This window comes from Sphaeramia orbicularis, unplaced genomic scaffold (genome assembly GCF_902148855.1).
Source record: "Sphaeramia orbicularis unplaced genomic scaffold, fSphaOr1.1, whole genome shotgun sequence".
In the NCBI taxonomy this organism is placed as follows: Eukaryota; Metazoa; Chordata; class Actinopteri; order Kurtiformes; family Apogonidae; genus Sphaeramia; species Sphaeramia orbicularis.
The window spans coordinates 5,313-30,270 of record NW_021941517.1 but is presented as its reverse complement, the minus strand read 5'-3'; the positions used below and the strand labels follow the sequence as shown (position 1 = coordinate 30,270).

Sequence of the window (24,958 nt, the reverse complement as noted above, 5' to 3'; positions counted from 1 at the left end):
TGTTTTTAAGTGAAATAAAAATTTTGACCAAAATTAAGTTTTGTGGAGCACTGGTATAGTCTTATGTTTGACCACAGGGGGGGCGCTGATGACCCCCATCAAAAGTTGCTTAAAAAACACTGAAATTCCTCAGAAATGACTTGTGCATGTCTTGGGGATGATTTAGAACTTTTCTTTAAAGTGACATAAAATTTTTGACCAAAGTTTTTTTTTTGGCACACATACTATAGTCTCATGTTTTACCATGGGGGAGCGCTGATGACCCCCCTCAAAGTGATTTAAAACGCATTTACATATCTCAGAATGACTTGTTGATGTCTTGGGGATGATTTAGAACATTTTTTAAGTGAAATAAAAATTTTGACCAAAAATTTCACTTTTTGGCACACATACTATAGTCTATCTTTTGACCACCAGGGGGTGCTGAGGACCCCCCCTCAAAAGTGACTTAAAACACAGTTAAATACCTCAGAAATGACTAGTTGATGTCTTGGGGATGATTTGGAAATGTTTTTAAGTGAAATAAAAATTTTGACCAAAATTAAGTTTTGTGGAGCACATGGTATAGTCTTATGTTTTACCACCGGGGAGGCGCTGATGACCCCCCTCAAAAGTTGCTTCAAACACACTTAAATACCTCACAAATGACTTTTTGATGTCTTGGGGAGGATTTAGAACAATTTTTAAGTGAAACAAAAATTTTGACCAACATTTCATTTTTTGAAGCACATACCTTGGAGTGTGTGTGTGTGTGTGTGTTTTTAGGGGGGGGGTAGGATCAGCCCCAGCCCTCTTAAATGCCAGTGTCTGCTGTGCTTTTTTTTTTTTTTTTCTGCTGTGCTTGTTGAAGCTGAACGCTGCTGTGGTCGGTGGTGGTGGTTGTTCGTCTGACACCTGCCGCATTTCACACACTCTGAGCGGACTGAAACATGAGAGCCGTCAACTGTGGACACGTCCGTCACCTTTTGTGTTCGGCCCTTAATTAAAGCTTTAGGCTTCGTTTAGCACTGAGGTGCCCCACCCCCCACCCCCCCTCACCCATTGTGGGTCCACGTCGCTCCTCTCATCCTTAAACAGATTCATCATCAAACACACGCTGCTTCATTCAGGACCACATGTCACAGGAAGTCACAGTTAATGTTATTTCACAGCACATTGAGTCCTGACAATCAGCGGCTTCTGCACAGGAAACAGTTTCTGCAAATGAAGCCTGAGGTGCAGAGCAGGTACTGAAAGGACAAAGGTGGAGGATTTATGGAGATTAAAGCCTGTTCACAGCCAACAGCTACTGCCACCTGAACCAGATGAACACTACAGAGGGTCTGCACGTGATGTCAGCACTGGTGGAGGTCACGCGGCTCCGCCCACTGAGTGTCAGACAGAGGCAGATGAGTGACAGCGTTGGCTTCAGTCCTGTCTGAACTGAAGAGCAAAACTGAACCAAACATGGGGCAGAGCTGTTGTTGGTTGATTGTATTTCCAGGTTCTTAAAGCAGTGGGAGCTATCGTTTACAGACACCCAAAGACAAAGAAAAGAGAAGGAGATGGATCCACAAACCCAGGAAACCAAACCTAGATCTGTGGATCCTGTTTGGGGTCAGCTAACATTCACTGATGCTGTATTTTTGGGTCCAATTGGTCTCATTGGTGGTCTTCTTGGTGGTCTCATTGGTGGTCTTCTTGGTGGTCTCATTGGCAGTCTCATTGGTGGTCTCTTTGGCAGTCTCATTGGTGGTCTCTTTGGCGGTCTCATTGGCGGTCTCATTGGTGGTCTTATTGGTGGTCTCATTGGCAGTCTCATTGGTAGTCTCATTGGCGGTCTTATTGGTGGTCTCAGTGGTGGTCTCTTGGCGGTCTCATTGGCAGTCTCATTGGTGGTCTTCTTGGTGGTCTCATTGGTGGTCTTCTTGGTGGTCTCATTGGCAGTCTCATTGGTGGTCTCTTTGGCGGTCTCATTGGTGGTCTCTTTGGCGGTCTCATTGGCGGTCTCATCGGTGGTCTTATTGGTGGTCTCATTGGCGGTCTCATTGGTAGTCTCATTGACGGTCTTATTGGTGGTCCCAGTGGTGGTCTCTTTGGCGGTCTCATTGGTGGTTATTGGTGGTCTCATTGGTGGTCTCATTGGTGGTCTCATTGGCGGTCTTATTGGTGGTCCCAGTGGTGGTCTCATTGGCGGTCTCATTGGCGGTCTCATAGGCAGTCACATTGGCGGTCTCATTGGCGGTCTCATTGGCGGTCTCATAGGCGGTCACATTGGCGGTCTCATTGGCGGTCTCATTGGCGGTCTCATAGGCGGTCACATTGGCGGTCTCATAGGCGGTCACATTGGCGGTCTCATTGGCGGTCTCATTGGCGGTCTCATTGGCGGTCTCATTGGCGGTCTCATAGGCAGTCACATTGGCGGTCTCATAGGCGGTCACATGGCGGTCTCATTGGTGGTCTCATTGGCGGTCTCATTGGCGGTCTCATTGGCGGTCTCATAGGCAGTCACATTGGCGGTCTCATAGGCGGTCTCATTGGCGGTCTCATAGGCGGTCACATTGGCGGTCACATTGGCGGTCTCATAGGCGGTCACATTGGCGGTCTCATAGGCGGTCACATTGGCGGTCTCATTGGCGGTCTCATTGGCGGTCTCATTGGTGGTCTCATAGGCGGTCACATTGGTGGTCTCATTGGTGGTCTTCTTAGTGGTCTCAGTGGTGGATCTTCTTGGAGGTCTCCTTGCTTTTCCAGGTGGTTCCTGGTGGACTTGGTCTGTGAACACTCCGGTAAATCGGACCCTGCTTCGTTGTCGTGGTTCTCATCCTGTGTATTGATCTGGGTCATGTGATCCGTGTCTAATGAGTGCGTTTGTGTCGGAGTGTCGGACTCGGTCGTCCATTCACTCCACACCTCATCCTCTCATCCTCCTCTTCCTTCCCTTTTTTTTTTTTTTTTTTTTTTTTAAACGAACACACTCAATGAGTGCCTCCGTTCCTTCCTCCGCCATCTGCTCCGGCCGCCGCTCACTGACGTTGATTGACAGGCGGTACACACACCGCCGATTGAGGCCAAACATGTAATTACGGCGACCACGCTGGGTCCTTTTCTTCCATCAGCCCATTCTCGCCGCTCTCTGTCCGTCTTGTCCTCATCATCGGCCGATACAATATAATGTTTTGTTGTTTTTGTATTTTTTGTCTCTTCGGGGACCGGCAATTAGGGAGGTCCTTTTAGCGCGTCTGTCTGGGAAACACTTAATTTGACCTATTCTGTTAGTCATTTCGTTTATTTTCCAAACACAGTAATTGCCTGCTGGGAGCCTGGCTGCAGCCTGGGCTTGTGTCTGCACGTTTCATTGATTAGAGGTTGTCTTCGAACCACCAAGACATTAAAGCAAGACAGAGAGTGAAGCCACCGCAAAAACACACCAGCCAGCGCCACAATTAACAAAAGGATCAGCGCATTCGGACAAAGAGCGTATGTGGGTGTGTGTGTGTGTGGTGTGTGTGTGTGTGTGTGGTGTGTGTGTGTGTGAAGGTTAGCGTCGTTAACGAAACTAACCAAACGTCCAAAACTAGCATTGTAAAAAGATTTTCTGAAATAAATAAAAACTAGAATTCAAAGAAAAAAAAAAAAGGTAACTAACTGAAACTGTATTGTGTGTTTACAAAACTAACTAAAACGGATAAAAATTATGGATAAAATTTCCTTTGTTTTCGTCATTTGTCAATGTCGGACTGATACAAAATCGACTTATTTTGCTCTAGCAATTTTAGTTAGCGGCACCATACGACACTTGACGGTCCGTCACGTGTGTTCACTACCAAGGTTCAATAGTTTAGGATTTTTCATTCTAGTTTAGTTTTATTTAGTTTGGACGTTTTTTCTCTAATTCAGTTTGTTTTAATTTTTTTAAGAGCAGGTTTGATAGGTTTTATTTGTTTTCATTTTTTTCTAAATGCTTAGTTGTAGTTCAGTTGTAGTTCAGTTGTAGTTAGTTGTAGTCAGTTGTAGTTCAGTTGTAGTTCAGTTGTAGTTGTAGTTCAGTTCTTAGTTCAGTTGTAGTTCAGTTGTAGTCAGTTGTAGTTGTAGTTTAGTTGTAGTTCAGTTGTAGTTCAGTTGTAGTTTCGTTGTAGTTCAGTTGTAGTTCAGTTGTAGTTCAAGTTGTAGTTTAGTTTTAGTCAGTTGTAGTCAGTTGTAGTTCAGTTGTAGTTCAGTTGTAGTTTAGTTGTAGTTTAGCTGTAGTTCAGTTGTAGTTCAGTTGTAGTTTAGTTGTAGTTCAGTTGTAGTTCAGTTGTAGTTTAGTTTTAGTTCAGTTGTAGTTCAGTTGTAGTTCAGTTGTAGTTCAGTTGTAGTTTAGTTGTAGTTTAGCTGTAGTTCAGTTGTAGTTTAGTTGTAGTTCAGTTGTAGTTCAGTTGTTCAGTTGTAGTTCAGTTGTAGTTCAGTTGTAGTTCAGTGGTCTCTTTTCTCTTCTTCTCTGTGCTCCTATTCAAATCAATCCCAGACAGGACTCTGCTGCTTTAGTCCATGTTTCCAGGTAGAGTGGGGACCAGAAGACGACTGGAAACCACAAGTGAACACAAGTGAATATTTACATCCATCCATTAAATATCATACAGTGCCAGCAGCTAAAATTGCTAGAGCGAAATAAATCGATTTCATATCAATCCAACATTGACGAAGACAAAAACGAAGGGAATTTTATCCATAATTTTTATCTGTTTTAGTTAGTTTTATAAACACACAATACAGTTTCAGTTAGTTATCATTTTTTTCTTTTAATTGTAGTTTTTATTATTTCAGTTAATGAAAATGTTTGTACAATTCTAGTTTTGGTCATTTGTTAGTTTTCATTAACGATCATAACCTTGGTTCAGATGAAGGCTCTTTCAGCTGTGTGTTTGTGGTGGTTCACAGATCATGTGATCAGGGTCTAGTTTCACTGGATTCTATAATAACACATAAGCTGGAGCGGTCCTCTGCTTTAGATGAGGATGTGTTTGAAGGTGTTTTTGCATTTTTATGTTTTCTAGTGGGTTCGTGCGGACCTCAGTTCAGACCCTCTTAAATAAACTAAAGGGCACATGCTGTAATCTGCTACGTCACCACTGGACACCACCAAAGAGTAAAGACAACTTCTACAACTACTGAACAAAAAGGAGGGAAAAAATCTAAATAGTTTTAAGGGTTAGGGAGAAGTAGGAAAGTTAAATTAATTAAATGTAAATATGAGTAATGACAATATAATATAAATATAAAATGTAAAAATGAGTAAAGTGAATATAAATAATAATAAAATATAAAATGAGTAATGAAAATATAAATATAAACGTATAAATGTAAATATGAGTAATGACCATATAAATATAAAATATAAAATGTAAATATGAGTAAAGTGAATATAAATATAAAATATAAAATGTAAATATGAGTAAAGTGAATATAAATATATAAATATAAAATGTAGATATGAGTAAAGTGAATATAAATATATAATATAAAATGTAAATATGAGTAAAGTGAATATAAATATATAATACAAAATGTAAATATGAGTAAAGTGAATATAAATATATAATATAAAATGTTATGAGTAAAGTGGATATAAATATGTAATATAAAATGTAAATATGAGTAAAGTGAATATAATATGTAATATAAAATGTAAATATGAGTAAAGTGAATATAAATATGTAATATAAAATGTAAATATGAGTAAAGTGAATGTGCAATAGTGTGTGAACAGAAACACATGAGGTGTATTTGTGTCTCTTCTCCATGCACTAAACCATGAAACTGGACCAAACCTTGAGTAGGTCAGTGTGTGTTTTTGTCAGTGTGTGTTTTTGTCAGTGTGTGTTTTTACTGTGACTGTGCGTTTTATCCAGATGAGCGTCACTCACAGACCCGCCCACCGTCCTACAGCTGTGATTGGACCCGCAGTGGTCACATGACGCTCTGAGGCGCTGAAGGTGGTCTGTTTGGATCAGCTGTGTCTGGGTTTGGGTTGGGACCTGTGTTTGTGGAAGACGCCGCAGAGCTGCAGTGGTTTCTGGATGTTTGAGGGGTTTTGACTGAAAGTCGTGTTTAAGCCTCCGTCTGAACAGCCGCCAATTGTTTTCTCTTTTTTATTCTTCTCACAGGTTTTAAAATAAAACAGAGTTAGGTTAATGCGCTTACAGACACCGGTACGATCAGCTCAGGGGGTTTGACAAGTGTCTGCTCAGGAGTGAAAGCACAGATGTGAGGATGGGCTCATCGTCTTTCAGCGGTCAGCGGCTGAATCCGGGGGTTTTCGGCGAACAGCGGAGGGGGGTGTGTCTCCTTGAACACTGAGGAAGGAACCACAGAATGAAGTAGAGTCAGAGTCTGAACCAAGGTTATCATCGAAAACTAACCACATGACCAAAACTAGAACTGTAAAAACATTTTCATTAAAGCTCTACCTACCGATGTGGCATTTCTCACAGCACTTAGTAAATGTTTGAACGTGAACAACCCGCCTCCCTCCAAAGCCCCGCCCCCTTCCCTCTGCCTGAGCTCTGAGGCTCCTCCTCCTCTCCTCCTCTCTGATGCGCGATGCAAACGGAGGAGGAAGCAGAGGTGGAGGTCCGGTCCGTTTTGGCGTGTCCGCAGACCCCTCCCTCAGTAATCAGATGCATCCACCTGCTGCGGGCCCGCGGCTCCTGTTCCATCAGTAGACCTGTTCCATCAGTAGACCTGTTCCATCAGTAGACCTGTTCCATCAGTAGACCTGGTCTGTGCAGTACTGGGTCAGGGTCTTCACTGCAGTGCCCAGGGGATGGGTGCGTGCACTGTGAACGCGCGGCCTCCGCAAATTTTCCGTGGACATTTGAGGTTTCATAGTCCATACAATTCTCATCCTACATCATCTTACATGTGTGACACCAGGTACATGTACCTGTATGAGTCCCACCGTCAGAAAAGCTGAGCTTTATGCAGACCTGTTCAGTCCAGTACAGCTGACTTCCAGACTTTTATCTCCATCTTCATTCATCAGACTCCTGTTTGTTCCCCTCAGTTGTCGTTTCTGTTCATAAATCAGTTTTTTCCTTCCACATGTGCATGTCAGTTCTATCCAAACACATCCTAGACAGTAGACTGTGGTCAGTGGTCAGCAGACTGTGGTCAGTGGTCAGTAGACTGTGGTCAGTGGTCAGTAGACTATGGTTAGTGGTCAGTAGACTGTGGTCAGTGGTCAGTAGACTGTGGTTAGTGGTCAGTAGACTGTGGTCAGTGGTCAGTAGACTGTGGTCAGTAGACTGTGGTCAGTGGTCAGTAGACTGTGGTTAGTGGTCAGTAGACTGTGGTCAGTGGTCAGTAGACTGTGGTTAGTGGTCAGTAGACTGTGGTCAGTGACAGGAGAAGCAGCGCCAGTGAAGCGTCAGATTCAGAGGGACACATATCGGATGTGAGGCGGAGATAATGGATCGGATGCTGGACGGCCGTAATGGATGATTGACAGGAGGCTCAGTCAGGTTCGGCCAATTATTTTATTCGGACTCAATAAAATGATTGGTCAGACTTTTATCAGAAATATATGAGAATTAAACATTTTTGAGTTTCAATACCTGGTGGATTTCTTTTCCATTTTAGTTTGACACACACTTATTAGGAGCATTTGAAGATGACAAAAGAAAAGTGTAAAAATGCCACATCATACGGTAGAGCTTTAACTGAAATAAATAAAAACTATAATTCAAAGAAAAAAAACATCACTAACTGAAACTGTACTGTGTGTTTACAAAACTAACTAAAACAGATACAATTCTGGATCAAATTCCCTTGGTTTTGGTCTTTGTCAATGTCAGATTGATGTTCAATGGATTTCTTTGTCTCTCTCAGTTTTCTGTGCTGTCTCCATACGACACTTTTTGCTCCGTCACTTGTGTTCACTTGTGGTTTCCAGTCGTCTTCTGGTCCCACTCTACCTGGAAACATGGAGACTAAAGCAGCAGAGTCCTGTCTGGGATTGATTTGAATAGGAGCACAGAGAAGAAGAGAAAAGAGACCACTGAACTACAACTGAACTACAACTGAACTACAACTGAACTACAACTAAACTACAACTGAACTACAACTGAACTACAACTGAACTAAAACTGAACTACAACTGAACTACAACTGAAACTAAGCATTTTGAAAAAAATGAAAACTAATAAAAACTATCAAACCTGCTCTAAAAACGAATTCAAATTAAGTGAATTAGAGGAAAAAAAAGTCCAAACTAAATAGAACTAAACTAGAATGAAAAATCCAAAACTATTAGAACCTTGGTAGTGAACACAAGAGAAACCGTCAAGTGTCATATGGTGTTGCTAGCTAAAATTTCTAGAGCAAAATAAATCGATTTCGTATCAGTCCAACATTGACAAAAGACGATCCTGTTCCTGTTCTGATCACATAAAAATGTGTTTAGTATTTGTACATTTTTCTGGTGTAATTCAATTCGTCCAGGAAAATTTTATTTAAAAGAAGAAACAAACAAAAAATTGCCTTTTTTAACAGTTTCTTGAAATATGGTGATATATCATATCAGATTCTAGTTTTGTGATTGTATCGTATCGCCAAATTCTTGCCAATACACACTAATAGTTCTAATAGTTTTGGATTTTCATTCTAGTTTAGTTTGATTTTAGTTTGGACTTTTTTTTCTCTAATTCAGTTCGTTTTAATTTGTTTTTAGAGCAGCTTTGATAGTTTTATTAGTTTTCATTTTTTTCTAACTGCTTAGTTGTAGTTTAGTTGTAGTTTAGTTGTAGTTTAGTTGTAGTTCAGTTGTAGTTTAGTTGTAGTTCAGTTGTAGTTCAGTTGTAGTTTAGTTGTAGTTCAGTTGTAGTTTAGTTGTAGTTGAGTTGTAGTTGAGTTGTAGTTTAGTTGTAGTTTAGTTGTAGTTCAGTTGTAGTTCAGTTGTAGTTTAGTTTTAGTTTAAGTTGTAGTTCAGTTGTAGTTCAGTTGTAGTTCAGTTGTAGTTTAGTTGTAGTTCAGTTGTAGTTCAGTTGTAGTTCAGTTGTAGTTCAGTTGTAGTTTAGTTGTAGTTCAGTTGTAGTTCAGTTGTAGTTCAGTGGTCTCTTTTCTCTTCTTCTCTGTGCTCCTATTCAAATCAATCCCAGACAGGACTCTGCTGCTATGGTCTCCATGTTTCCAGGTAGAGTGGGGACCAGAAGACGACTGGAAACCACAAGTGAACACAAGTGACGGAGCAAAAAGTGTCGGATGGAGACAGCACAGAAAACTGAGAGAGACAAAGAAATCCATTGAACATCAATCTGACATTGACAAAGACCAAAACCAAGGGAATTTGATCCAGAATTTGTATCTGTTTTAGTTAGTTTAGTAAACACACAATACAGTTTCAGTTAGTTATGTTTTTTCTTTTAATTATAGTTTTTATTTATTTCAGTTAAGGAAAATGTTTTATAATTCTAGTTTTTGTCATTTCGTTAGTTTTTGTTAATGATAATAACTTTGATCCTGTATGAGATTTATTTGAATATGACGGTGAGAAAGATAAGGATATGAAAAAAACTAAATTAAAACTAAGCATTTAGAAAAAATGAAAACTAAAAAACTATCAAAGCTGCTCTAAAAACAAATTAAAATGAACTGAATTAGAGAAAAAAAGTCAAAACTAAATAAAACTAAACTAGGATGAAAAATCCAAAACTATTAGAACCTTGGTCTGAAAGGCTGGTAGTTTGTTTGTTTGTTTGTTTGTTTGTTTGTGTTGTTTGTGCAGTTCCAGCTGAAGCCCTACACTGGACTGACTTATGAGGACAGAACGAAAGATGATAAAGTCTGTTTGTTTTTTGTGTGTGTGTGTGTAGGGGGGGGGGGGGGGGGGGTCATGGATGGGAGGGGCTTCAACCAGTCAAACAAAAACACACACGCAAGAAATGACATCATAAAAAAAGGCAAAAAATGACAAAACAATGAGGGGAAAGTCGCAACAGGACGAAAACGACGCGACAAAAACATCAGGATGAAGCGAAAACAAAACATTCAGACGTAACGGACAAAATGACACCAAGACAAAGACGACTTCCAAGACGCAAAACGACGCAACAACACGTCAGCGACACACGGAATATTAACAGAAAGAGTCACAACAAGACACAAACCAAGTCACAGACAGAGACGTTAAGATGTAACCATGACAACAAAGACCATCCATCCATTCTCTTCTGCTTATCCGGGGCCGGGTCGTGGGGGTAACAGTCTAAGCAGGGACGCCCAGACTTCCCTCTCCCAGACTTCCCTCTCCCCAGACTTCCCTCTCCTCAGACTCCTCCTCCAGCTCTTCGGGGGGACCCCGAGGCGTTCCCAGGCCAGACCACAGACATAGTCTCTCCAACGTGTCCTGGGTCTTCCCCGGGGTCTCCTCCCGGTGGGACATGCCCGGAACACCTCCCCAGGGAGGAGTCCAGGAGGCATCCCAAACAGATGTCTGATCCACCTCAGCTGGTTCCTCTGGATGTGGAGGAGCAGCAGCTCTACTCCGAGCTCCTCCCTGGTGACTGAGCTCCTCCCCCTATCCCTAAGGGTGCGCCCAGCCACCCTGCGGAGGAAACTCATTTCGACCGCTTGTATCTGGGATCTGGTCCTTTCGGTCCTGACCCAAAGCTCATGACCATAGGTGAGGGTAGGAACGTAGACTAACCGGTAAATCCAGAGCTTCTCCTCTCGGCTCAGCTCCTTCTGAACCATGACAGACCGGTACAACGACCGCATCACTGCAGACGCTGCACCGATCCGTCTGTCAATCTGACGCTCCATCCTTCCCTCACTCAACAACAAAGACGACAGAGCAAAGTAAAAGTGAAGAAACAATGAATGAAAACGACAGAAATAAGGATGTCAAATAAACGGACAAAAACCAAACACATGAAAACAATAAATGAAAAGATGGACGTGACCTTCAGACGTGGACTAGATCTACAGACCAGAAACCTGGAATACTCGGACACTAAGACCATCATTATGGGATGTCTGGAGTTACCAGATTATTCAGGTCATCCTGTAAAAAGTGTAAGTGACAGAGTTCCCAGACCAGTGAACGGACGGACGGACGTACCCAGAGTTCCCAGTTGGTCCAGTTCCTCTTCTATGGTAATCAGTCGGTTGTACTGGGACATCCGCTCAGACCCACTCAGACCTCCCAGTTTGATGTAGTCCAGTCCCAGACCCACAGCCTGGACAGACAGAGGACACCCATACTGGACATCCAAAACTGGACACAGATACTGGACACATACTGGACACAGATACTGGACACAGATACTGGACACATACTGGACACAGATACTGGACACAGATCCTCATATATAAGTGTTTTCTGCACCACTCTGGGTCAAACGTGTCCACTCTTATTGTAATTCAGACTCACCACATCTGGCAGAGAGTCTTCAGTGCAGGGCTGACTGTACGCTGTTCCCATCAGCACAGAACCTGCAGAACCACAGGAGGCACACATTCAGGAACACAGCCTGTACTCCTGAACCAGTACAGACACGGACACTGGAACTGAAGGACTCATTCAGCTGCATAAATCCAGTACAAGTGGAACAGTCCACTGAAGTGTCCACTGAAGGACAGATGAAGGTGGGCTTTGAAGGACTTTGTATTTTTCATTGATTTATTTCGAATATGGAAATGGTACAAGCTTCCTGACTGCTACTAATTGACTTACTTTGCACAACATAATAGAGAAATGAAAATTCAAGGAGGCAAAGAATAATAATACACAGAAAAAAAAGAAAAGAGTCATATTTGAAAAGGAGTAAGAGGTACTGATTATTAGCTCCGACCCCTTTGTCTGAACCAACAATACACACACACACACACATATATACAATCATATACATACACGCACACACACACACACACACACACACATATATACAATCATATACATACACGCACACACACACACACACACACACATATATACAATCATATACATACATGCACACACACACACACACACACACACATATACAATCATATACATACATGCGCACACACACACACACATATATACAATCATATACATACATGCACACTCACACACACACACACACACACACACACACATATACAATCATATACATACATGCACACCACAACACACACACACATATATACAATCATATACATACATGCACACACACACACCACACATATATACAATCATATACATACATGCACACACACACACACACACACACACACACATATATACAATCATATACATACATGCACACACACACACACACACACACATATATACAATCATATACATACATGCACACACACACCACACCACACATATATACAATCATAGACAGTACATGCCACACACACACACACACACACACACACATATATACAATCATATACATACATGCACACACACACACACACATATATACATCATATACATACATGCACACACACACACACACACACATACATACAATCATATACATACATGCACACACACACACACACACACACACATATATACAATCATATACATACATACACACACACACACACACACATATATACAATCATATACAATACATGCACACACACACACACACACACACACACACACATATATACAATCATATACATACATGCACACACACACACACACACACACCACACATAATTACAATCATATACATACATGCACACACACACACACACACACTATATTTCCAAAGTCTTGTCTCCTCCATCCAATCCTCAGACTCAGCTGTTCCAGTCCCTTCCATGTCCACAGGTGTTTAAATCCAGCCCTAGGCATGCAGACTGCTTTTACAAACATTTGGACAGAATGGGTCGCTCTCAGGAGCTCAGTGAATTCCAGCGTGAACTGTGATAGGAATGCCACCTGTGAAACAAATCCAGTGGTGAACTTTCCTGGCTCCTAAATATTCCACAGTCAGCTGTCAGATGGATTAGAAGAAAGTGGAAGTGTTTGGGAACGACGGCGACTCAGCCACGCAGTGGTCGGCCACGGAAACTGACGGAGCGGGGTCAGCGATGCTGAGGCGCAGAGTGTGAAGAGGTGGACGAACTGTCTGCAGAGTCAATGGTACAGACCTCCAAACTTCATGTGTCCTTCATATCAGCTCCAGAACAGTGCGCACAGAGCTTCATGAATGGGTTTCCGTGGCCGAGCGGCCGCATCCGAGCCATACATCAGCAAGTGCAATGCACAGCGGTGGATGCAGTGGTGTAAAGCACGCCGCCACTGAACTGTAGAGCAGGGGAGGAGCCTTCTCTGGACTGACCAATCACACTTCTCCATCTGGAAATCTGATGGACAGGTCTGGGTTTGGCGGTCTCCAGGAGAACGATACTTGTGGGAGCGCATTGTGCCGAGTGTAAAGTTTGGTGGAGGGGGGGTTATGGTGTGGGGTTGTTTTTCAGGAGCTGGGCTGGGCCCCTTAGTTCCAGTGAAAGGAACTGGGAATGCTTCAGCAGAACAAGACATGTGGGACAATTCCATGCTCCAACTTTGTGGGAACAGTTTGGAGCCGGCCCCTTCCTCTTCCAACATGACTGTGCACCAGTGCACAAAGCAAGGTCCATTTGGACATGGAGGACAGAGTCTGGTGTGGATGAACTGGACTGGCCTGCACACAGTCCTGACCTCAACCCCATAGAACACCTTTGGATGAATTAGAGCGCAGACTGAGAGCCAGGCCTTCTGTCCAACATCAGTGTGGGACCTCACAAATGCGCTTCTGGAAGAACGGTCCAGAATTCCCATGAACACACTCCTAAACCTTGTGGACAGCCTTCCCAGAAGAGTTGAAGCTGTTAGAGCTGCAAAGGGTGGAGCCACGTCAGACTGAACCCATAGACTAGGAATGGGATGGACCTGACATTCATATGGGAGTCAAAGCAGGAGAGGGAATACTGTTGGAAATATAGTGTATATATTCCTCTCTGCCTCCAATCCCGCTTCCATATCAAGAAGTAAATGACAATAGCCAATAATGATAATCGTCAGTTGTAACAAATAAACCAAATATTTTTGTACACGCTCTTAAACTGGTTCATATTTGGACTTTGCTTGAGTTTCTCACTTAGGTTGTTCCATAACTTAACACCAGAAATAGATGAACACAAACTCTTTCAGGTTGTTGTCCTGTATGTTCCCCTCTTTACTGATAACCTCCCTCCTGATTTCTAAAACTGTTTTGGATATTTTCGGGTAATTGTGTGTTCTTTGCCTTGTACAGGATTACTGCTGTTTGCTCAGATGCCATGTCAGTGTGTTTCGGTCGTTCTGATCGTCTAAACAGTGGATTTGTATGTTCTAGTGCTGAACTTTGTGGACAGTCCTTATTGCTCTTTTCTGCAGGATGGGAAGCATGTCCCCAAACCTCCGCACACTAATGTAAATATGACAAGACCAGTGAACAGTAAAGTGTACGAACAGAACTTTTATCCAGTCATTGTTTGCCTTGTATATGACTGCAGTACTTTTGGACATGTTGGACTGTACATGTTTAATATGTGTCATCTACTAGAACCCCAGCACATGGCTTTACATGGACCCTTTCAATTTCAACTCCATCTAACTCTGTTCTCACCTTTGTGTTCACCGGGCCTCTGCCAAATAACCTACATTTAGTCTTCCTTACATTTAATGATCATTTATTCAAGTTCATTTATTTATGTTTGAAGTTTTCAGTTCCTCTTTTATAACTGCTTCCACTTGACATTTCTGCTGTTCTTCTGTTTCTGCTGTTTGGGCCAAAGCTAAAACGTTGCCTGCTGAACCTGAACCATGGTGCAGATGGTGGGGGGGGGGGCTCCTGGAGTACCTGCAGAGAACAGCTGGACTCTAACCACTAAACTGAACCTGGAACCTTCTTCCTGTGGCGGGGGGGGGGGGGGGGGGGGGGGGGGTTTACAAGTCGCTGTAACCGTCACATGACCCTAGCTACCATCAACAGGGAGCTTAGAGCTCAGAACCCTGGCTTTAAACATGGTGATGTGGTCTAGGGTTGGACACTTTGGCCTGGGGTCTACAGTGGTGGACTCACAGGTCAGTTGGAGGTCTACAGCAGTGGACTCATGGGTCTGTTGGGGTCTACAGTGGTGCACTTATGGGTTTGTTGCAGGTCTACTGCAGTGGACTCACAGGTCTGTTGGGGGTCTACAGCGGTGGACTCATGGGTCTGTTGGGGTCTACAATGGTGGACTCATGGGTTTGTTGGGGTCTACAGCAGTGGACTCATGGGTCTGTTGGGGGTCTACAGCAGTGGACTCATGGGTCTGTTGGGGTCTACAATGGTGGACTCATGGGTTTGTTGGGGGTCTACAGCAGTGGACTCACAGGTCTGTTGGGGGTCTACAGCAGTGGACTCATGGGTCTGTTGGGGTCTACAATGGTGGACTCATGGGTTTGTTGGGGGTCTACAGCAGTGGACTCATAGGTCTGTTGGGGGTCTACAGCAGTGGACTCATGGGTCTGTTGGGGGTCTACAGCGGTGGACTCAGGGTCTGTTGGGGACAGTGGTGGACTCATGGGTTTGTTGGGGTCTGCAGCGGTGGACTCATGGGTCTATTGGGGTCTACAATGGGGACTCACGGGTCTGTTGGGGGTCTACAGCGGTGGACTCATGGGTCTGTTGGGGTCTACAATGGTGGACTCATGGGTCTGTTGGGGGTCTACAACGGTGGACTCATGGGTCTGTTGGGGGTCTACAGCAGTGGCTCACGGGTCTGTTGGGGGTCTACGTTTGGGGTCTACAGCGGTGGACTCATGGTCTGTTGGGGGTCTACAATGGTGGACTCATGGGTTTGTTGGGGGTCTACAGCGGTGGACTCATGGGTCTGTTGGGGTCTACAGTGGTGGACTCATGGGTTTGTTGGGGGTCTACAGCAGTGGACTCAGGTCTGTTGGGGTCTACGTTTGGGGTCTACAGCGGTGGACTCATGGGTCTGTTGGGGGTCTACAACGGTGGACTCATGGGTCTGTTGGGGTCTACAGCAGTGGGACAGGTCTGTTGGGGTCTACGTTTGGGGTCTACAGCGGTGGACTCATGGGTCTGTTGGGGGTCTACAATGGTGGACTCATGGGTTGTTGGGGGTCTACAGCGGTGGACTCATGGGTCTGTTGGGGTCTACAATGGTGGACTCATGGGTTTGGGGGTCTACAGCAGTGGACTCATGGGTCTGTTGGGGGTCTACAGCAGTGGACTCGGGTCTGTTGGGGTCTACAGCGGTGGACTCATGGGTCTGTTGGGGTCTACAATGGTGGACTCATGGGTCTGTTGGGGTCTACAGCGGTGGACTCAGGGTCTGTCGGGGTTCTACAGCAGTGGACTCACGGGTCAGTTGGAGGTCTACAGCGGTGGACTCATGGGTCTGTTGGGGTCTACAGTGGTGCACTTATGGGTTTGTTGCAGGTCTACTGCAGTGGACTCACAGGTCTGTTGGGGGTCTACAGCGGTGGACTCATGGGTCTGTTGGGGTCTACAATGGTGGACTCATGGGTTTGTGGGGGTCTACAGCAGTGGACTCATGGGTCTGTTGGGGGTCTACAGCAGTGGACTCATGGGTCTGTTGGGGGTCTACAGCGGTGGACTCAGGGTCTGTTGGGGTCTACAGTGGTGGACTCATGGGTTTGTTGGGGGTCTGCAGCGGCGGACTCATGGGTCTGTTGGGGTCTACAATGGTGGACTCATGGGTCTGTTGGGGTCTACAGCGGTGGACTCATGGGTCTGTTGGGGTCTACAATGGTGGACTCATGGGTCTGTTGGGGTCTACAATGGTGGACTCATGGGTCTGTTGGGGGTCTACAGCGGTGGACTCACGGGTCAGTTGGAGGTCTACAGCGGTGGACTCACGGGTCTGTTGGGGTCTACAGTGGTGGACTCATGGGTTTGTTGGGGGTCTACAGCGTGGACTCGCGGGTCTGTTGGGGGTCTACAGCGGTGGACTCACGGGTCTGTTGGGGTCTACAGTGGTGGACTCATGGGTTGTTGGGGGTCTACAGCAGTGGACTCGCGGGTCTGTTGGGGGTCTACAGCAGTGGACTCATGGGTCTGTTGGGGGGTCTACAGCGGTGGACTCACGGGTCTGTTGGGGTCCTACAGTGGTGGACTCATGGGTTTGTTGGGGGTCTGCAGCGGTGGACTCATGGGTCTGTTGGGGTCTACAATGGTGGACTCACGGGTCTGTTGGGGGTCTACAGCGGTGGACTCATGGGTCTGTTGGGGTCTACATGGTGGACTCATGGGTCTGTTGGGGGTCTACAATGGTGGACTCACGGGTCTGTTGGGGTCTACAGCGGTGGACTCATGGGTTTGTTGTGGGTCTACAGCGGTGGACTCACAGGTCAGTTTGTTGGTTTCATCTGGTCAGTAAACTGTAAACATTCCGTTCACCTGTCCGTTACCTGGCTTCTGCGACGTGATGTCGATCAGGTCACTGACTGACACCTCATTCATGTGTTTGAGGATGTGACCTTTGACCCCAGGAGGAGGCGGGCCTTGCGGTTTGTAGGTGACATCAGAGAGCAGCGCACATGAGCGTCCAATCAGGTGGTTGAGCTTTTCCCACTGTTCTGCATCCTGTGGACAGAACACCAGAACCACACTGGGACAAATACAGCGGATTGTCCAGTCAAACCCATGCAGTCGGATCAGTGCCGGTGGATGGACACACTGGGGTTATGTCCAGTTCAGGACAGACTGGACTGAAAAAGACACTGTTTATTCTGTTTGATCTGTTTCTGATGTTAACATGATGTCTGTGACGTACCTCTCTGCGCAGTGGATCAATTAAAGCCACTACCGCCGGGTATTGCTGATTAAGGTGTGATACATGTCCACGAGTTCATCCGGTGACAGAAACACTCGGGTGGCGACTTCGTACTTCCCTTTGGACTGAAAACAGGACAAAAAAACAGACGGGTCAGCTCTGCACTTACAGTATGTTCACCCAGGTTCGTCTGCAGTCCTGTCTGACTGGTCTGTGTTCTAAACAGTCTGACGAAGGGTCTGGAAAATGGACCGACAGAAGAACTGAGGAGGCAGGAGAACATCTGATCCATTAACTCAAACAGGCAACCGGTTCTGTGTCAGATGTGCATGTGTTCATGTAATGCTGTGTTCCAGTCCACCTGTAACTCCTGTAACTTTTTCCATCCTTCTACTGGTGAAAATGCACTGGAATGTTCAGTCAAACCTGAGACTTCCCACCTGTGAACTCGTACTAGATCCATGTTCTCCCAGTTCTGAGCTCTGACCAAGGTTCTAATAGTTTTGGATTTTTCATTCTAGTTTAGTTTTATTTAGTTTTGACTTTTTTTTTCTCTAATTCAGTTTGTTTTAATTTGTTTTTAGAGCAGGTTTGCAAGTTTTTATTAGTTTTCTTTTTTTTCCTAAATGCTTAGTTTTAGTTTAGTTTTAGTTTTGTTTGCTCAGGTGGGCAATGACAGTGAGACTTGGAAGGGTGTGATTGGGAGGAACGACCTACCCGATCTGAACCCGAGCGGTGTTTTGTTACTAGACTTCTGTCTTAGTCACAACTTGTCCATAAGGAACACCTTGTTCCAACATAAGGGTGATCATAAGTGCAGCTGGTGCCAGGACACCCGAGGCCATACGTGTTTTGGCTTCAAGCCTTCATCAGGAAGTCAAACTTCCTAATGAAGGCTTGAAGCCAAAATGTATAGAAGTGTTTTTTAGGTCTAGAGATGACCATGCCACGGTAATAAAGGCATTTTAATGTTTAAAGAGTGTGCTTTGGAGTTTTCTTCCAGTTTGGTGTCTATTTTATGAATCCCTTTTTCCAAACAGCACCTCGAACAAACTCTTTTTGGTCCTAGAAACATTCCTCCTCCTGAATTTTTGAACTGTTTACAGTGGTGATGGAGTCCTGCTGACCTCAGGTGGGGACATCCTCAGGCGATGGAAGGACAACTTCAAGAATCTCCTAAACCCTGCCTTCACACCATTCTGTGGTGGAAGCAGAGCCCTGGAACTCAGGGGTGGGCTCACCCATCACCTGGGGTGAGGTCTCCAAGGTAGTTGAACAAGTCCTAGGTGGCCAAGCCTCAGGGGTGGATGAAATCCGTCCAGAGACCCTTAAAACTCTGGTTGTTACGGGGCTGTCTTGGCTGACATGGCTCTTCAACATCACTTGGAGGACAGGGACAATACCTCTAGACTGGCAGACTGGGGTGGCGGTTCCCCTTTTCAAGAAGGGGGACCGGAGGGTGTGTCTGACTATAGGGGGATCCCACTCCTCAGCCTCCCTGGGAAGGCCTATGCCAGGGTACTGGAAAGAAGAGTCCAACCAACAGTCAAACCCCAGATTCAGGAGGAACAGTGCAGTGTTCCACCCAGTTACAGAACACTGGACCGGCTCTTGACCCTCCACAGCGTTCTAGAGGGTTCATGGGAGTTTTTCCATTCAAATCACATGCGTTTTGTGGATTTGGAGAAGCTATTCAACCACGTCCCTCAGGGCGTCCTGTGGGGGGTGTTAAGGGAGTATGGGGTCCATTAGGTCCTTGTATAACTGGAGCCACAGCTTGGTCCACATTGTCAGTAGTAAGTCTGATTCCTTCCCATTGTGGGTTGGACTCACCAGGGCTGACCTTCGTCGGTTCACTACAGAGTGTGAAACACCTGGGATGAAGATCAGCACCTAATGTCCTGTTCTGGTAATTCAGTGAAAAGGTAAAGAGTTCAGAAAAATAAAAGCTCACAGAAAGAAATCTGATTTCCCTTCAGTTTTGGAGCTTTATACATTAAATAAAGTGAAAAAACATTCCAGGCTTCATCTCTTTCTATAAATTGTCTCTAAAACATAATATTCTTAAATGGCAGAAAAGTAGCTCCTATATGAACCTACAGACAAATGCGAGCTCTTTGAAATCGGTAAGTGCTGTGAAGTAAATGGAAGGTGGAGCACCTCCTCAGCTCTATTCACGTCCGTTTGACTCAACTCCTACGCAGAAACTCTCAACCACGACATCTGCCTTTCATCCACTTACATAGTCCATCAGCTCAGGGGCGGCACAGTTCAGCACCAGATGGATCTCCGATCCCAGTTGGAGTCCGAGGTTGGAACAAGCTTCGTTGATCAGATCCAGAGGCTGCTCGGCCCGGTCGTATCCAAACATCGGCGCTCCACGGTCGCTGAGTGTTGCCGGTTCCACCTCCAAAGCAGACAGACATTTACCATCATGTTTACGCGGACAAATGCATAAAAACTAGGCCTGTAACCGTACACAAATTTTCAGTTCGGTATGTTTTCGGTTTTCAAAGCCACGGTTCGTTTTTTTTTTTTTTTCGGTTCAGTACAGGAAGAAAGAAAACCGCTGAAAATGTCTTTAATGCATTTATTATGAATTTTTGAATATTTTCCCCCCAATTTTTGGAGACAATAGAGCACAGGTGTCAAACACGCGTCCCAGGGGCCAAAACCAGCCCGCCAAAGATTACAATCCGGCCCGCAGGATGGATTTACAAAGTGCAAGTTAGGGCATCAAACTGAAAAATAATATCATGATAATATATAAATAATGACAACACCAATTTTTTCGCTTTGATTTAATACAAAAACATTAAATTATGAAAATGTTTACATTAACAAACTATCCTTTAACAATAAAATGTGAATAACCTGAAATGTCTGAAGTAAATTAAGTGCAATTTTAACAATTCTCTGCCTGTTACAAAATGGTTTGTGCCTTTGTAGACCTGATCTGTAATACATATGTATAAATGATAAGTCAGGGCATAATATTGATAAAATTGTACTTATATTTCTTAACAAATGTCATTTTTTTCAGGTTATTCACATCCTTTTTGTTCAGATAGTTTGTAAATGTAAATATTGGCATAATTGAATGTTATTTTTTGCACTGAAACAATTTGCAGTTGTCATTATTTATTGGCTATCATGCTGTTATTTTACTGGTCCGGCCCACTTCAGATTAAATTGGGCTGAATGTGGCCCCCGTTAGAAAATAAGTTTGACAGCCCTGGTCTAGAATATAGAAAAACAGGAATAATATAATTCTGCTGCTGTAAATTAAATAAAAAATAAAATAAATAAAATAATACTAAATGTATTTGAAACATTAGTATTGCACTTTTCCCTGAAAAGCAGTTTTGAACAAACAACACAAATCTAATCCCAGTTCTGTCAGTTCACATTCTGCAGAAAAAGAGCATCAAAAAACCTGAACTGATCCAAACTGCACTGTTCTGATGCTGGAGGCTCTGCAGTCTCTTCCTTCCAGTTTCACATCATATTTGTTTTGGGTTTTTTTACCTTATATCAGCTGCTATTTCATATTTCGGGTCAATGTTCAATATGTCCGTGTGGAACTTGCGCGGATTTAAAGTTCTGCATCGAACGACGTCTTTCGTTCCTTTTTCTTTTTCTCATCATACTGTGCCGTTTGGGTTCAGCTGTGGACTGAACTGAACAGATGTGAACTGAAACGGTTCGGTTCAGTACGTGGACTGTTACAGGCCTATTAACCCTTTGACGCATGAATTATGAGAACCTAAGTCGAGATTTTTTCCTGTGTGTTTTTATTCCTCTTTAGGCAGGAGAAAAACAATGCAACTGAATTTTTTTATGAACCTATTTTTCCTGGAGTTACAAAAATGTCCACTCAACTGGACACCATGCATTTAATTTTTGAAGCAAAGAAACATGTATTTAAAACCCATCATTAGAAAGTGATATACTATCAAATAAAATTTTTCATTCTGCTAATCTGATGTTTCTCATATCTTAACACACTCTAATACTAGTTATTACTAACTTCATGGAGATATAATATGCAAAAAAAAAACAACCTTTTTGAGTAAGGAAAATGTTAATTATAATCTAATAACAATTAGCAATTGATTTAAAACCTGTTAGTGCAGATCAGGTTTATCTAGAAGAGCAAAGTTACAGTAATGGTATGAACTGCAGTGTTTGGGATGGTGCATGTGTCCACTGTGTCGGCTGATCTGGAACTAAAACAACAAAACTCATGAATATACAGAGAACAGCTGTGGAACAACCGTCCACTGGAGTGACCACTGGAGTGACCACTGTGCATGAAAGGGTTAAAATACACAAACTCACATACACGTTCATCCCTGGTTTTGGACACGTGGTGAATATCTGCAGTCGACGACAATGGCTGAATATTTATTCAGACGTTTGAAAGATCCGCTTATCGTCACAAGGTTAGGAGATGGCGAGTGTGTTCAACTCACCCTCAGCTCCGCTCAGACTCTGAATGGAAGTGCTAGAGGTCACCGAACAATGGCGCAGCTAACTGCAGAACTGCTATTTATGAAAACCTCCACAGGACTGGGCCTGAATGCTTTCATTGCTTTAATCATCGACTCCACATGCCTACAGTCCTGCTGAACCCGAGTTAATGTCAGCATTAGGTTAAATAAATCATTAGAAATGTCTGTATTTGTGTATGTTTCAGTGAGCTCAGTGACAGGGTTTATACGCAGATGTAGGACGGAATGAGTCAAAGGAGTAAAAAGTGAAGAACTGAAGGTCTTCGGACCATTCTGATGGAAGTGTCCCTCACCCCGGCTTTTGTCGAACAGTTCATTATTCTCATCATCTCCTTCTGGAACTGGAGGGTCATTGTGATGATCTGTTGGAGGAGTCCACCATTTAATGTGGTTTATACAAGCTTTAGTAAAAACTGAACACAGAATAAAGGCTGAAGAAAGAAAAGATCACATCCAAGCATCAGGAGCACCGACTAGTGCACAGGTGTCAAACATACGGCCCGGGGGCCAAAAACCGGCCCAAAAAAAGGGTCTGATCCGGCCCTGGGATGAATTTGTGAAATACAAAAAATTACACTAAAGATATTAACAATCAAAGATGTTTAATCTAAAGTGGATCTGAACCAGTAAAATACTTTCATAATAACCTATAAATAATGAAAACTGCAATTTTCCTTTTTGTTTTAGCGCAAAAAAAAAGTTAAATTACACAAAGATGTTGACATTTACAGACTTGGCTTTTACAAAAAATGTGAACAACCTGAAATGTCTTCAGGGAAGTATGTGGAATTTTACCAATATTCTGCTTGTTGGAAAATGTTTTGTGTAATTGTAGATCCACTGTGATCCATAAGTTGTATTGCATATGTATAAATAATAAGCTAAGGCGTAATATTGTTAAAATTGCACTTATTTTTCTTAAGAATTTTCAAGTTGTTCATATTTGTCCATGTTATGTTCAAGTACAGTTTGTAGATGTAAACATTTTCATTACGGAATTTAATTTTTTTCAGAAAACTTTGGAGACTTTGGACATTATTTCTAAGTTCTTACCTATTATTTATATTATTTGAGTGGTCCGGCCCACTTTAGATCAGATTAGGCTGAATGTGGCCCCTGAAAAGGGATGGAACCATATGAAAATTTCATATCACGGTTATGATGTGACCAAAATTATGACAGTTATCATTATTATCATGGTATTGTTGAAATGTGCTTGAAATGTTCAAAAAGTACTGATACACACACTGAAATAATTTAATCAAGTTGTATTTAGAAAAAAAAAGTAAAATAATAGGCACAATGTACCTTCTGTGGCAGAAACATTCAAATATCAAACATACAAATGCGCATTAAAAATGACACCTTATGGACACTGTTTGACCATTTTCCAGATCAAGTCCGAGTTGAAACTGGTAATCAAACATGGTTATCAAGATAATTAGAATTTAAACGGTAATACTAACCATCTGCAATTTTACCGTGGTTTATCGTTACACCGGTACTCGTTACATCCCTACCCCCGAACTAAGATGAGTTTGACACCACTGAACTGGTCTGGACTCTCAGATGGCTTTCATTACTTGTCGGACTCGTTGTCCAGCTTTAGGGACCAGGATGATCTCCTCCAGTAGGTTCAGTTTTCCAGGCGACGTCCGACCACAGCTCATCAGCGTCACCAAGGAAACGGGGACGTGGATCTGAGACGGCATCTGAGGAAGCAGGAAATACAGACACAGCGTTTGTGTGAGTGTCGGAGGGTCAACGACGCCACGACTTTCAATGTTCAAATACACAAAAAGGACCGTTCAAGCCATTTTCCACACCATGAACGTTGTATTCAGAAGAAAACTATGGAGGGTTTTTTCCATCTGTGTGTTGGCTGTGACCTTAAGAAATGTTACATGGTGCGACCGTGACTTATCCTTAACTCATTTCCTTCACATACTTAACATTATCACAACATTATAAAGCAGGGCCGTCAAACATGAGGCCTGGGGGCCAAATGTGGCCCGCCAAAGGGTCCAATCCCAGCCCTGGGATGAATTTACAAAATGCAAAAATTCCACAGTCAAGACTGTGGAACTCAGAAAGAAAGAAAGAAAGAATTAAATCTAATAAATAAATAAATAAATAAATAATAATAATAATAAAAAAATAAATTAATAAAAAATAAATTAATTAAGAGAAAAAAAGAAAAAAGTTAAAAAAAAAAAAAAAGTAAATAAAGAAAAATAAAGAAAAAAGAAAAACAAATAAACAAACAAATAAATAAATAAATAAAAAAGGCTGTGGAACTCATTTTAGTTCTGGTTCCACATACAGACCAATATGATCTACAGTCAAATAATAACAGAAGAACCGACAAAAAAAATAAACAGCTCCATATTTTCCTCTCAGTTTGATGTGAGAAAAAAAAATACATTATGCCTATAAATAATGATAACTTCAAAGTGCAAAAAATAACTTTAAATTATGAAAATATCTACATTTTAAAAATGTATAAAGGAAACTCAGCCCAATTTGAACTGTTTTCTGCCTGTTCCTCAGTGTTTAGTCATGCACATGGAGAAATGAGGATAATATTGTTGGTATAATATTGTTAAAATTGCACTTATTTTTCTTGAGAATTTTCCATTTTTTTC

At 43.1% G+C, this 24,958-nt stretch overlaps 1 protein-coding gene across 1 annotated transcript; it reads right to left on the bottom strand.

The window, feature by feature from the left end:
* Positions 1–2,084: 2,084 nt before the first annotated feature.
* On the bottom strand, positions 2,085–24,025 carry LOC115416026 (enolase 4; the record flags this gene model as incomplete). Its single annotated transcript, XM_030129726.1, is given in 10 exon segments — positions 2,085–2,405; positions 2,492–2,754; positions 11,078–11,195; positions 11,390–11,451; positions 17,435–17,609; positions 17,800–17,843; positions 17,846–17,924; positions 20,042–20,206; positions 22,607–22,675; positions 23,897–24,025. Coding segments are annotated over 10 exon segments (1,425 nt in total), but the record flags the coding sequence as incomplete, so codon positions are not given.
* Between the last annotated feature and the right edge of the window lie 933 nt (positions 24,026–24,958).